The sequence below is a fragment of the Xenopus laevis genome, chromosome 1L (assembly GCF_017654675.1).
Source record: "Xenopus laevis strain J_2021 chromosome 1L, Xenopus_laevis_v10.1, whole genome shotgun sequence".
In the NCBI taxonomy this organism is placed as follows: domain Eukaryota; kingdom Metazoa; phylum Chordata; class Amphibia; order Anura; family Pipidae; genus Xenopus; species Xenopus laevis.
Window position 1 is genome coordinate 18724371 of NC_054371.1, and position 15482 is coordinate 18739852.

At 42.3% G+C, this 15482-nt stretch overlaps 1 protein-coding gene across 2 annotated transcripts; it reads right to left on the bottom strand.

The window, feature by feature from the left end:
• Nucleotides 1–749: 749 nt before the first annotated feature.
• Nucleotides 750–15482, bottom strand: rmnd5a.L (required for meiotic nuclear division 5 homolog A L homeolog). Of its 2 annotated transcripts, none has more exon segments than NM_001092807.1 (9): nt 750–1526; nt 3203–3357; nt 4313–4415; nt 4496–4661; nt 5778–5944; nt 6901–7001; nt 7858–7992; nt 10055–10197; nt 15097–15482. In NM_001092807.1, coding segments are annotated over 9 exon segments (1176 nt in total). In that variant the 5' UTR covers nt 15239–15482; the 3' UTR covers nt 750–1462.

Below are 15482 nucleotides of genomic sequence, written 5' to 3' on the forward strand. Positions count from 1 at the left end.
GAATGATTTTTTTGGCTACTTCGACCTTCGACTACTACTTCGAATCTAATGATTCGAACTAAAAATCGTTCGACTATTCGATAGTCCAAGTACTGTCTCTTTAAAAAAAAAAAAAAACTTTGACCCCCTACTTCGCCACCTAAAACCTACCGAAGTGCAATGTTAACCTATTGGGAAGGTCCCCATAGGCTTTCTAATGTTTTTTAGGTCGAAGAAAAATCGATCGATGGATTAAAATCCTTCTTATCGAACGATTTAACCACTCGATCGAATGATTTTTCGTTTGATCGCTCAATCAAACTATTTGCGTTAAATCATTCGACATTCGAAGTCGAAGGATTTACATTCGGCAGTCGAATATCGAGGGTTATAGATATTCGACCCTATGTAAATCTGCCCCTACATGTAACCCTTAATATCTTGGAATTAAAAAATAAATAAATAATGAATGTAAATTGCAATAGTGCTTAGAATAGCACCCTCATTAATTTTACATTCACTTATTTTAAAGGTTTACTTATCCTTAAGTGTTTCTATCTTACTACTGTACTTTCATTTTTCTTTTGGATAAAGTGCATCTCAGCGGGGGGGGGGGGGGGGGCAAAATCCAGCAAAGATCCACTCCTTTGGAGATATATTAGTGTATGACCAGCTTAAAGTAATGGAGATGAGCTTGCCTTTTGCTTGCAGGGACCCGGTGACGTCACCATGTTGTTGGTGAGCTCAAACATACCTTGCCCACACAGACCTACTGTAGAATTTTTTTTTTTTATTGAATAGTCTTGTGACAAACATTTCTCAATATTTAAAGCACATTTTCAACCCTAGCAGCAAACAGTCCCTCACTCTCCTTTAAATTTGACAGTAAGTTTATTTATTTACATTTCTTTTTTTGCGTTCAGTACAAGAGGAAAAAAAAACCTTTGAATGAAAACTCTGGATAATTTAGCCATTTGTAAAAAGCCATTAGCAAAAAAATACAAGTAACTTCTATATCCGCTATTATTTTTATGATACTTTCTGTAGTATTTGTTTTATAGTTATATACACACACCATACGAGGGAATAGAACTCACGACATCTCTCTATAGTGACAATTATCAATTAGAACAAGGGATAAGTGAAATAAGTACGGGAAAGGGACATTTGGAGGATTCAGCAATAAAAAGACATCTTTCACCAAAAAAAAACCTGCATTTTGACCACTGCTGGTGCTGCTCGCTCGGTCAAATTCAAAGACCAAGATTAAATAACGGGCGTTAAAAGTTGCAGCTCAAAATATGGCAAAGCTGCGAGTCTCACCTTGCGCTGTTGGGACTGGTGTGATCTCCATGAAACCACCTAGAACAATTGTGATTTTTTTTTGTACAGAGAGGATAAAGAGCGTTCCCTGGAGATTCTCAAGTGCACCAGGGAAATCATACTAAACAAGTCCAACAAAATCCAGAACGAATTAAATTCTTCAGAAAAAGATTTGTTTGGCGTCTCCCGGACTTTGCTCCATGGGACAATATGGACATTTTAATCTGTGGACACAAAACGTGGATAGAAAATTAAACTACAACCATATAATTATACATGGGGTAAAGGGATACTGTTGTAAGAATACAATTGGTTTATGTTGGTCTAGGCAACACCATCTCTTGCAAATGAAAAAATGCTTTAAAAGCTTTTTATAGCTGAATACCGTGAATGAAGGCACCAACGAGGAAGCGCGCAAGGAAAATGAAGATGGAGGAACCCTCTCTCGCCATTCCGGGTTAAAGTCTTGTGCGGGTCCATTTTTTGGAACCCGTTCCCGCAACCTGGACCCGTATTCTTACCCGCTTGGACCCGCTACCCGACCCACAAGTATCTTATCCGCAACCCGGACCCGCTGACCATGAAGAATCAGGAAGTGTTGTCATTGTAAACCGGAAGTGACATCATTGGAAGTAGACGTAATCAGGAAAAAAAGGAGAAAAACAGGAAGTGCTGTCATTGTAAACCGGAAGTGACGTGTCCAGAAAAAAGGAGTAAATATCGCTACTGAGAAGACCCGTGGCCCAACCCGCAGAACCAATGACCTGCGTCTATACCCGCACCCGGAACTTCTACCCGCAGGGTACCGCAGGTTTTTGCGGGTAACCTACGGGTACCTGACCCGCTGCAGGACTCTATTCTGGGTAGATATTTTTCATCAGAAAGGTTTTCATCAGCAAGCCGGGGAGGACTAGGGAGGAATTAGTTGAGGTCTCAGTGCGAACGGGGTGAATGCGGGTGGCCAGGACAGAGAAAGGAAGGCTATATTTCCCGCTTACAGCAGCATCTTCTGCGGTTGCCGGACAGAGTCCATAATCCCCCTCAGGGGATAGGTTTAGATGTGGGACGTGGCTCTGAGTGGGTAGAGTATTTGGCCCCGGCACGGTTGATGGGTTCCCGCGTTGGGGGTTATCTGGTGTGGGTGCAGGGATACTCTGCCCAAGTCTGACCCCAGGGGTCAGTGCTAATCACTGACTAAAGCCTCCTTTTGTTGGGTCTCACTAGAGACCAGCAGGTTGAGTCCGAACCCAACCCGCATACTTACCTGGACCCGCAAGTACCTTATCCGCAACCCCATCCGCAACCATCAAGAAACAGTAAATGCTGTCATTGTAAACCGGAAGTGACGTCATTAGTTGGCATGATCGGGGGGGAAGGAGTAAAACAGGAAGTGCTGTCGTAAACTGGAAGTGACATCATTGGAAGTGTGATCAGAAAAAAAGGAGAAAAACTCGCTATTGAGAAGACCCGCAAACCCAGAAAACCGCCGACCCGCGTCTATACCCGCTCCCGAAACCCGCAGGGTTCCACAGGTTTTTGAAGGTAACCCGCCGGTACCCAACCCGCTGCAGGACTCTACCAGCAGGTTCATCCTCCTGTGGACAGGACACTTGTAAAACTCGGGTAAAAGAGGAAGTGCTAGGAGTAAAGCCGGGGCACGCCCTCTTTCATCTGTCAATCAAGTCTTCTGCCTCCTGGAGGAGGAGCTTTATCCCATAGGTCTCCTGTTTCCCCCCCCCGGAAACCTAATTCTAAGTAGCTTTACAATATACATTCAACATACAAGTTTTTAAAGGTTTTTTAAGTTATTTCTATTGCTACTGTCTTGTCCAATTGCCACTTTGGAATAAGGAACAGATACAAAAGTGAATCTTGCGAAAGAATAAAAAAACAGACTTACTTGCTGCCATTAAACATTTTATTCAGCGCGTCTCTGGATATAATGTGTCCGCAAACAAGTTTCATAGGAGGATTGTTCTCTGTGGTTTGCTGACGGAGTATAGGGCAGGCAAATATTGAATGATACCAGCATTTTTTGCCAAGGTCCACTTCAATCTAGGAATGAAAAACATTAATACTGGTCATCTGTAGCCAAATTCAGCTTCGAAATAAATGGCACAAGATAACCAGCTTCAACATCCGATGGGGCTGCGACCCTGCTATATTGCAGCTGAGATTCTAGCTATCTGTATAACAGAGCATTCTGTTCCAGTGGCTGCACAGATCCTATCTGATCCCCATTGTAAGCAGCAGTCCTGTCCTGCTTTATGGCAGCTGAGATTCTAGCTATCTGTATAACAGAGCATTCTGTCCCAGTGGCTGCACAGATCCTATCTGATCCCCATTGTAAGCAGCAGCCCTGCCCTGCTTTATGGCATCTGAGATTCTAGCTATCTGTATAACAGAGCATTCTGTCCCAGTGGCTGCAGATTCTATCTGATCCTCAGTGTAAGCAGCAGTCCTGTCCTGCTTTATGGCTGAGTTTCTAGCTATCATTATAAAAGAACATCTGTCATAGATCCTATCTGATGCCCATTATAAACAACAATCCTGCCCTGTTTTATTGCTGAAACCCTACTTTTGTAAAAGATCATTTAGACTTCAATAGGCACAGGGCCTACCTGATACATGTAACTAACCGCACTTGTGCCCAGCTATAGGTTTAAAAAGGTATATTTATCAAATGATTCTGTTTAGCCACATCATAAGGATAGGTAGGATCCTTGCCAACTCCTACACCTGCCCTATCTAAGTTTAGACAACTCAGGTTTGACTTCAAAATGCCACCTCCAACTGCCAACCAGGAAATATTAATTTATACAGTACCAGGCAGATATGGAAGGGTTGTAAAAAAAAAAAAATATATATATATAAATGAATACAATAGCTTCTCTGATAACACATCCAGCTACGCAATGGATCACATCAACATGTTGATGGTTACAGTATTCTGTACAATACAACCTGTGTAAGCAAATCCTCTGAAGCTTTACAAGAAAATGACACTCACAGGTAATTCATCTTTCTGGTTCCACACGCCCGTGCACTGCCTTTGTTCTATTACTGCCTTGATGTTAATGAGGGCAGGGAGCGCCACACATCCTGCGGAAAAGCTGCAGGGAAAAATCATAGAAAATCAGTAAACTGAAGTCAAAAGTAACAGTCCAGAGAAGCAAATGCTGTGTGCGGTTACCTAACACTGAGAGGTGATTCTACCGAGAGACCGAGCAGGGAACAAGCATCCCGAGTAAAGATGTCACAGATATCTGCCCACTGGTTTGCATCCAGAAGATGAACATACGGAGAGTTCTCGATGCCCTGCCGTAGGTACACAAGGCTTCCCATAAGGACCTGTATATCTAAAACAGAAATATAATAACACGTATGCATTAGAAGCTAAAAAGACTCATACTAAATAAGCTGCATCAGACCTAGACTCATACATCAGAACAATATAGTAAACTAAGTTTATTTTACTGCTATAAAATATCTTCATATTGCCGAAATATATGTTCCACAGGTACAGTATCTCCGGAACTGCAGCAATGCCATAATACAGGTGCCTGCTGCAAGGAGAACTAAACTCAAAAATGAATGTGGCTAAAAATGCCTTATTTTATATACTGAACTTATTGCTTCATCTGCCTAAACTCGTATTTAATGCTCTGGAACAGTTAAAGGAGAACTAAACCCTAAAAATAAATATGCCATATTTTATATACTGAACTTATTGCACGAGGCTAAAGTTTCAGCTTGTGAATAGCAGCAATGATCCAGGACTTCAAACTTGTCACAGGGGGTCACCATCTTGGAAAGTGTCTGTGACACTCACATGCTCAGTGGGCTCTGAGCAGCTGTTGAGAAGCTAAGCTTAGGGCTCGTCACTAATTATCCAGCAGAAAATGAGCTTCCCCTGTAATATAAGCTGATGCTACAGGTTTGCTGATTATTAAATTCTGATTCTGGTTTCTGTGATGCCATGTACTAATTATCTGTATTAATTACTAATCAGCCTTATATTGTGACATTTCTATTCTATATGTACTGTATATTGTGAGTGGGTCCCTAAGCTCAGTAAGTGACAGCAGCACAGAGCATGTGCAGTGAATCAGCAGAAAAGAAGATGGGGAGCTACTGGGGCATCTTTGGAGACACATATATTTCTGTGTCTAAAGGGCTGTGGTTGCCTTGGGCTGGTAAAGAAGCACAAAACAATGTAGAACATTTCTACCTACTTCTTTAGTTAGGCTTTAGTTCTCCTTTTAAGCCAATCATCAGCATGTTTTAATTGTTATTAAATGTTAGTGAAATAGGAACTACAAATTAGTATCTGTAGCTTCACTGAAACATTCACTATAGAATTTTGCATTCACTGGTTGTTTAAAATAAAATATCTTATTGGTTGCAAAGGGTTTCTGCACTGGTGCATGATATGCAGGTATGAGTTTGAAATGCAGTAATTTGCTTGGGAGTACCTTTTTGATGGTTTTCCGCAAAGGGCTGAAAGTTTTTGGCATACTGCAGTGCTTCCTGCTGGTTGACTGTTCCTCCCATCAATAAACTAATGAAATATAATCTGTGCAGTTTGAATTCCAACGAGCTGTTCTGAGCCATCAGCATCTCTCTGTTGGATACGGCCCACCTAAAGTGAAAGAGCAAAATTACATTTAAAGGGATACTGTCACGGGGAAAAAAAAAATTTTTTCAAAATGCATCAGTCAATAGTGCTGCTCAGAGCAAACAGATTTTTTTATATTTAATTTTGAAATCTGACATGGGGCTAGATATATTGTCAGTTTCCCAGCTGCCCCCAGTCATGTGACTTGTGCTCTGCTTAACTTCAGTCACTCTTTACTGCAAGTTGGAGTGATATCACCCCCTCCCTTTTCCCCCCAGCAGCCTAACAACAGAACAATGGGAAGGTAACCAGATAGTAGCTCCCTAACACAAGATAACAGCTGCCTGGTAGATCTAAGAACAACACTCAATAGTAAAAACCCATGTCCCACTGAGACACATTCAGTTACATTGAGTAGGAGAAACAACAGCCTGACAGAAAGCAGTTCAATCCTAAAGTGCTGGCTCTTTCTGAAAGAACATGACCAGGCAAAATGACCTGAAATGGCTGCCTACACACAAATATTATAAATTAAAAAAAATACACTTGCTGGTTCAGGAATGACATTTTATATTGTAGAATGAATTATTTGCAGTGTTAAAAGTGTAATTTAGAAATAAAAACTACATCATAAAAATCATGACAGAAACCCTTTAAGTCAGAACTTTCCTGCTTAAAGGAATAGCAATTCCCTCCACATTGTTTTGTTTTCTAAGAAAGGCTTTTAAAATTTTTTACAGATGTTTTACCAGAGCAGTCATCTTACAGATTCAGATTTATTATATGCTTTGAAAAGTCCAGTGGCGTTGTTGGTTTTGCTTTACATAGTTAAATCTGGTTGAAAAAAGCCAAATCCTAAATTTCTTCCGATATTAAAAAAGGTAACCGAGAAAGACCTCTAGGACATGGATAGGAACATAGATATCAGACCAAATCACAAGTCCTGTCTATTGTACAGTAAAACACAACTCAAAACTCACTCTAGTGCTGGCCGAAGTACTCGGACCTTTAAAGCCTCTAATATTCTGTTTAATTCGACAAACGGCTCTTTTTGGCTTGCGTCTATAGAAAGGCTGGCTTCCTGTAGAAAGAAGAAAGAGTCGGCATTATATTAGATAAAAGGATATTTACAAACATGTCTCTTTTACAGCACTCTGCTACCAATGCTAGCTAGGGTTACCACCTTTTCTGGAAAAAAAAAATCTGTCCTTCCTATATAATTTATCTTTTTTCCCTATTAATAACATTGGGATCAACCATCATTTTTACCAGCAAGGTGGCAACCCTATTGCTAGCCCAAACGTGCAAGTGACCACAGAATCCTACACAAAATATGGCAGCTCTAGAAAGCTCATAATACATTTGCACCCTCGTTGTGGTCAAGGGCCATAGTTGTTGGGTGGTCAGCTTGTGAGCAAGTCTTACAGACCCCAGAAGAGGCATCCAATGGGTTAACCTTGGATTATAGGATTAGCCCTGACTTTGGTCTCACCCCAGGTGACTGTAGACTGTAGGTGACTTACGTGGGGCCACCTATAGACCAAGCCCTTCCTCCTTGGATGCAAGACACTGAAAAATTGAAGTGTGGGAGTTAAGCAGGAGGAATATAGAGGAGGGAGAAGGAGGAGTCCTGCTTTTTTGCTATCAGTGTCCTGCCTCCTGGAGGGAGGAGCTTAAACCTGTGGTTCTTGAATCCCCCAAGGCGGTAAGAGAAAACAAATACCATTTTCCCAGTGTTTTCAGTGATATCTTGCTTCATGAATATGCTGAATCTATTTCACTGTTAATAAATAGAAGTATTTAATTAGGCAAATTAATCCTAAACCATAGGTGTTGCTATTCTAAAAAAAAAACAAAAAAAAAACCTCATTTGTATTTGCTGGTATTACCGGCCCTTTAATTAGCAAAACATGGGTTGTAAGTTTTGCTTTGTGTACCTGACAAAGTTCCTCAGCCACATCCAGCATTCCTTGTCTGAAGAAGTGCTCCACCATCACCTCGCTGAGAATTCGCTGGCTGTCTGTTTGCCAACAGCCATCAATCCCCACGCTGCTAATGTCAGCATCAAAATTCTGAAACACACAAGATGCAATAACCAAAATAAGAGGAAAGCATAGTTTATAGTGGGGTTAGCCCTTGTAGGGTACTGGCAGAAGGCATTGGAAAGCTCATGGCTAAAGGAAGGGATGTCATTAGGGGGGGCACAAGGGGTAATGTTGTACCAGGCCCGGGTCTAAAGGAGGACCCAGCTGCAATTTTCAAAATAGCCAGCCCCCCTTGACAGTGCCGAAGCCGTGCCAAACCTGCCGAAGTCCCGAAGCCGTGAAAAGACCGGAAACCAAGAAAGGAGCCAAAGTCGAAGTCCTGAAGCCGTGAAAAGTCCCGAAACCATGAAAGGAGCCGAAGTTGAAATCCAGAGGCAGCAAAATGAACCAAAGTCAAGAAAGTTGAAGTCCTAAAGCCGCAAAAGGAGCCAAAGTCACGAAAGCAGGTAAAGTCACGAAAGGAGCCGAAGTCGCGAAAGGAGCCGAAGTCGAAGTCCTGAAGCCGTGAAAAGACCCGAAGTCGCGAAAGGAGCCGAAGTCACGAAAGGAGCCGAAGTCGAAGTCCTGAAGCCGTGAAAAGACCTGAAGCCGTGAAAAGACCTGAAGTCACGAAAGGAGCCGAAGTCACAAAAGGAGCCGAAGTCACAAAAGGAGCCGAAGTCACAAAAGGAGCCGAAGTCACAAAAGGAGCCGAAGTCACAAAAGGAGCCGAAGTCACAAAAGGAGCCGAAGTCACAAAAGGAGCCGAAGTCACAAAAGGAGCCGAAGTCACAAAAGGAGCCGAAGTCACAAAAGGAGCCGAAGTCACAAAAGGAGCCAACGTCACAAAAGGAGCCAACGTCACAAAAGGAGCCAACGTCACAAAAGGAGCCAACGTCACAAAAGGAGCCAACGTCACAAAAGGAGCCAACGTCACAAAAGGAGCCAACGTCACAAAAGGAGCCAACGTCACAAAAGGAGCCAACGTCACAAAAGGAGCCAACGTCACAAAAGGAGCCAACGTCACAAAAGGAGCCAACGTCACAAAAGGAGCCAACGTCACAAAAGGAGCCAACGTCACAAAAGGAGCCAACGTCACAAAAGGAGCCAACGTCACAAAGGAGCCAACGTCACAAAAGGAGCCAACGTCACAAAAGGAGCCAACGTCACAAAAGGAGCCAACGTCACAAAAGGAGCCAACGTCACAAAAGGAGCCAACGTCACAAAAGGAGCCAACGTCACAAAAGGAGCCAACGTCACAAAAGGAGCCAAAGTCACAAAAGGAGCAAGCACAAAGGAGCCAAAGTCACAAAAGGAGCCAAAGTCACAAAAGGAGCCAAAGTCACAAAAGGAGCCAAAGTCACAAAAGGAGCCAAAGTCACAAAAGGAGCCAAAGTCACAAAAGGAGCCAAAGTCACAAAAGGAGCCAAAGTCACAAAAGGAGCCAAAGTCACAAAAGGAGCCAAAGTCACAAAAGGAGCCAAAGTCACAAAAGGAGCCGAAGTCACAAAAGGAGCCGAAGTCACAAAAGGAGCCGAAGTCACAAAAGGAGCCGAAGTCACAAAAGGAGCCGAAGTCACAAAAGGAGCCGAAGTCACAAAAGGAGCCGAAGTCACAAAAGGAGCCGAAGTCACAAAAGGAGCCGAAGTCGAAGTCCTGAAGCCGTGAAAAGACCCGAAGTCACGAAAGGAGCCAAAGTCATGAAAGGAGCTGAAGCCGCTAAAAGACCCAAAGCCACGAAAGAAGCTGAAGTCTCAAAGCCGTGAAAAGACCCAAAGCCACGAAAGGAGATGAAGCTGAAGTTCCAAAGCCGCAAGTTCAGTTCTACTGAACACAATTTTTTTTTTTTTAACTTTATTAAACCGCTGGCCACCAATGTATTATTTTAATACTCTATAGGCCACTTCCACCAATGTTTTTTTTTTAAAAAAAATATTCTCTGGGGCACCAATGTTTTTTGTATGGGGGGGGGCCTTGGAGACAATTTTTTATTTTTTTTTACCTTATGGAGTGCCCTGACCACTTGGTCCAAATCATCTTAAAGAGCCAGTTGTGATGTTACCACAAGCCCCAGGGAAGACACCATTCTAGGAATCCACAGTGCCCTTACCTTATCAATGGCTTTCCCCACTCGGGAAACGCTGCTGTGAATGTCTTTATGATCAGACGCCAGTTTCTGAACCGTATCTTTTATCCGTTTACAGCACTGTGTCAGCACGAGAGATAATGTCCCGGATAACTCGCCATCTTGTTCTAGTAAAATAAATTTAAAAAATGCCTTCTACTGCATCGAATATTTTTGGAGGATTTGCTGCTTATGCCAGACAAGATTCAGTCCCATCTGCCATCACCCTAAAACTCTAACTTCTAATGACAGTGATAGGAAGTCCAAATACTGTATGTAATAACACCCTGCCATGTCTAAGAATATGTAAATAATGCTAAAACTACACTTTTATTACATTTGATTTCTATTATGAGTTTGCAGACATTTTTTAAATCTCTATTTCAATCAAATTGGGAGCAGAAACAGTAAATACTATTAGTGAGCATGTTGGAGACCTCTAGTGACCAAAAAGAGGTAAAGCCACAATCTCAATAATTTCTCCGAAACATGCTATTCAATAAAAAAAATATATATTTTATTCACATCAGTGGTTAAAAAACATGTATAGTAATCCCTCTAACGCCTTTCATGCTTACCCAGCACTTAGTCATAGGCAGAATCCGATTCTGCCTATGACTAAGTGCTGGGTAAGCATGAAACGCGTTAGGCGTTAGAGGGATTACTATACATGTTTTTTAACCACTGATGTGAATAAAATATATATTTTTTTATTGAATAGCATGTTTCGGAGAAATTATTGAGATTGTATTTTTTAAATCTCTCCTAGAAAAGCGGCCTGTAAAGTAGAAAAATACGTCTTATTAAAGGATAAGTAAACCTTTAAAACAAGTAAATGTAAAATTGATGAGGGGGGCTATTCTAAGATATTTTGCAATGTACATTCATTATTTATTTTGTTTTTATTCCAAGATATTAAGGGATAGATGTTCTGTCAACATGAATAAACTTAGTTACAACAATAAAGAAAGAGGCTGCTCTGATGTTCTTCTGCTTAGGAAATATCTGACAAAGGTTTCTAATTTGTTTTCCTAAGCAGAAGAACATCAGAGCAGCCTCTTTCTTTCTCCTGACAACTTCCTTGACTACTTGGTGGTCAGACTGGTGGAAAACTGACCAGCAGGCGGCGCTGTTGTAACTAAGTTTATTCATGTTGACAGAACATCTATCCCTTAATATCTTGGAATAAAAACAAAATAAATAATGAATGTACATTGCAAAATATCTTAGAATAGCCCCCTCATCAATTTTACATTCACATATTTTAAAGATTTACTTATCCTTTAACTAAGACTGTTGCCATAAACATCACATATGTACATTCTATTATGGCTTACAACCGACGTGTTACAGAACAGCTGCCAAGATATTTACCCAGGGCCTTTAACCTACAAGAACAAAACAATAGGATATTCTAATTTTAGCAAACGGGAATGAATCTAGAACTGCAGCAGTACGAGCTCTCTTGAAAGCGGCCACACCAAATTTGAGAGTCACCATAAAGCTCTAATACCGGGCTTTGCTAAATGTGTATAAGTATGTATCATGGAGAACTACGGATGTTTAATACATTTTATTTTAATGACTGTTCTGTGTTGTGGGAGGCAATTGCGCTGTATTTGGGGGGCATCGTGATCACGCTTTAGTTTTTGGATAAAGTAAATATAAAGAAATATAAAGAATAAATTATGCTCTGAATAAACAGAGAGAGAAGTGTTAGCATGGGCATGTCATCATTTAGTTCAAGATCCAAGAGCCATAAATAGTGAGGGTCAGCCCTGCGACAAACAACAAATTAAAGGGTTTAAGCCATAAATAGAGAGGGAGATAAACAAGGACCTGGATGTGTTTATTCAATGGTCAGGAGAAGAGGGTTGCATGGGTATGGGACCTGTTATCCAGAATGTACTTGACCTGGGGGTTTCCAGATAACAGATATTTCTGTAATTTGGATCTTCATACCTTAAGTCTGCTAGAAAATCATGTAAACATTAAATAAACCCAATAGGCTGGTTTTGCTTCCAATAAGGATTAATTATATCTAAGGGTAGGACTACACAGTCGTTTTCGGCGATCCGATACGCAGCGACAAATCGCCTGCTACAGAAATAAGGTAAGTGAATGCATTGTCGGATGAAGTCGCAGCGTTGATCCGATGCGACGCTGCATCTGCATCCGACAGTCATGTCGCGTTGGATCAACGCTGCGACTTTATCCGACAATGCATACACTTACCTGATTTCCGTCGCAGGTGATTTGCCAGAGCGCGTCGGATAGCGCTGAAAACATCCGTGTAGTCCTACCCTTTGTTGGAATCAAGTACAAGCTACTGTTTTATTATTACAGAGAAAAAATAAATTAATTTTAAAAATTTGGATTATTTGATTATAATGGAGTCTATGGGAGAGGGCCTTTCCGTAATTCGGAGCTTTCTGGATAATGGGTTTCCGGATAACAGATCCCATATCGGTGCCACATGTTTGAGGCCACACATTATAACAAAGTGATAAGCTCTTGAGCAGCCCACAGACCATCGAAATCCCTTTGAGAGCCACAGCTGGCCCATGAGTCTCTGGTTGGATAACCTTGTCCTTTAACCTGAATCTATAATGTGTAGCATTTAAATTTTATACAGGTATGGGACCTATTATCTAGAATGCTCGGGACCTGGGGCTTTCCGGCTAACGGATCTTTCTGTAATTTGGATCTTCATACCTTAAGTCTACTAGAAAATCATGTAAACAAACATTAAATAAACCCAATAGGCTGGTTCTGCTTCCAATAAGGATTAATTATATCTTAGTTGGGATCAAGTACAAGCTGCTGTTTTATTATTACAGAGAAAAAGGAAATCATTTTAAAAAATTGGATTATTTGGATAAAATGGAGTCTATGGGAGACGACCTTTCCGTAATTGGAAACATTCTGGATAACTGGTTTTCGGAAACTGATCCCATACCTGTATTTAAAACAGCCCTTTGTGTGGAACAAGGTGATCCCTGTGCCCCCTCTTAAGTCAGTCGGGCTTCTTGCTGGTGTCCGAGGCTGCACAAGAGTGATGATTGTAGTACAGGTATGGGATCAGTTATCCAGAAAGCTTCAAATTACGGAAAGGTTGTCTTCCATTGACTCCATTTAATCCAATTTTTTTTTTTAAATGATTTCCTTTTTTCTCTGTAATAATAAAACAGTAGCCTGTACTTGATCCCAACTAAGATATAATTAACCCTTATTGGAAGCAAAACCAGCCTATTGGGATTATTTAATGTTCACATCATTTTCTAGTAGACTTAAGGTATGAAGATCCAAATTATGTAACGATCAGTTATCCAGACAACCCCAGGTCCTAAGCATTGGGATAACAGGTCCCATACCTGTATAGTAAATACTCAACCATTATACAGAAACTGGAATATGCCCAGTATTTGGGTATATCTGTCTGTGTCTCTGGGAGAGAATAAGAAGGCAAATGTTTGGTTGCATGGAGCTGTTGTATACAATATAAAGAATATATATGCTTATCTGAAGGTGTTTGAAAAAACTGGTTGAACTTTTTAAAATGTTGTCAATATTTCAACTTTACATACTCATAAAATGTCAATAGCAATTCAGCTACCACCACTTTTCACCTGGTCTATAAATAAAAACGCCCCAGCTCAAGCCCTTTAAAATCCCATTCCATCTACACAAGGACAAAGAATGCTCTAAAATCTTGGAAATGCTATTGAGTAATGTAACATTTTGACGTCAGCCATATTCCCATAACTACTTACCCCCATATTCTGTAGGCACAACTTTCAGAATCATGTTTAGCCAGTGGTCCCACAATTATAATTCAATACTCCCTTGTTCCTCTGCCATATGAGCAACTAATCCTGTTTACAATCAAGTCTCTGAAAGACCCAATAAAAAGCACAAAACTGGCCTTTTAGGGGCCACATGCTTGTCTCTCTCTAGGACTTTATGCCCCGGGGGTGACTGTATCTTCACTGAGTTCTACCCACTGCCTTGGGCCTTCCAACAGGCTTCTCCGACTGATATCTACCCGAAAATATAGATTGGACATTGTCTGAGCAAAGGCCTCATCGTCTCATTAATGTGGTCTTCACTTTGGTTGTGATCTGGGCCCAACAATCAGCCCAATATCACCCACCTCCAGTGTCTGAGCAGCTTTAGATGAAGGGCCCTAGTAACAATGGAAGTCCCAAATCTAACTGGAAACATGTACATAAAAAAGAAACATCCAGCTGGCTGCCCTCCAGTCATTATAAACTACAGCTCTAAAAGCCAGGCAGCTGAGGCCATTGGTAAAGGTTTGGTCCCTCCCCGGTCATTAAACTACAGCTCGGAAAGTCAGACAGCTTATGTAATTGGTGTAGGTTTGAGGCCCCCAGGTCATTAAACAACAGCTCTGGAAGCCAGACAGCTCAAGGCCATTGAGGTTTGGGGCCCTCCAGTCAAACTACAGCTCAGGAAGTCAGACAGCTCAAGGCCATTGGTGTAGGTTTGGGGCCCCCAGGTCATTAAACAACAGCTCTGGATGCCAGACAGCTAAAGGCCATTGATATTTGGGGGCCCCAGTCAGGTCCGGACTGAGAATTAAAAGAGGCCCTGGCATTTCAGGTACACAGAGGCCCAATAAGCCCACACAGAGGCCCAAACAACCCCCCCCACTAGCCCACTAAATACTGACTTGCTATGGCACCTTATAGCAGCCCCTCTGGCATTTGCCAGAACCCACAGATTGCCAGTCCGGGCCTGCCCCCAGTCATTAAACTACAGCTCAGGAAGCCAGACAGCTGAGGCCATTGATGTTTGGGGCCCTCCAGTGATTGTGCAAGAGCTGGAGGTCCTGGTGAGCCTCCCTGTGTATCTACTTTGACAGAAGCCAAATAAAGGGCCATTGCTAAACAGACACAGGACTGATCCATTTCTGGGTAGATATGGGGGGGAGGGGCATGAAGAGAATGTGCCGGTAACATTAGTAGTATTGGCAGACGTTCCCTAGGTCTCAGTCGGAGTCTCACCGGCAGCCTGTAGAATCTCTCTCCTCAGACCCCCCGCGTAGTCGATGAGCTCCTCTAAACTGCGCTCGCAGAGCTGCCCGTACCCCCCGAACTTGTGCAGCACCTTCTCCAGCTCCCGCTCCACCGTGCCGCACTGATCCATGGCGGGGAAGGGGGGTGGGTACGAGGAGGAGGGAGCGGGGCCCGGTGTAACGGGGCGGGGGAGCTCCGCAGCCTCCTCTTCCTCAGACAGCAGCAGTAACAGCTCCTCGGCTCGGGCCGCACGGCCCCCGCGCTCTACTTCGGCTCTCCCTCTCAGGCTCTTGTACTTTCCTCCTGTCGGACGTCGGCTTTGTCCCGGCTCACTAAATCCACACTCTCTCACAACTCTCGCTCGTCACGGCTTG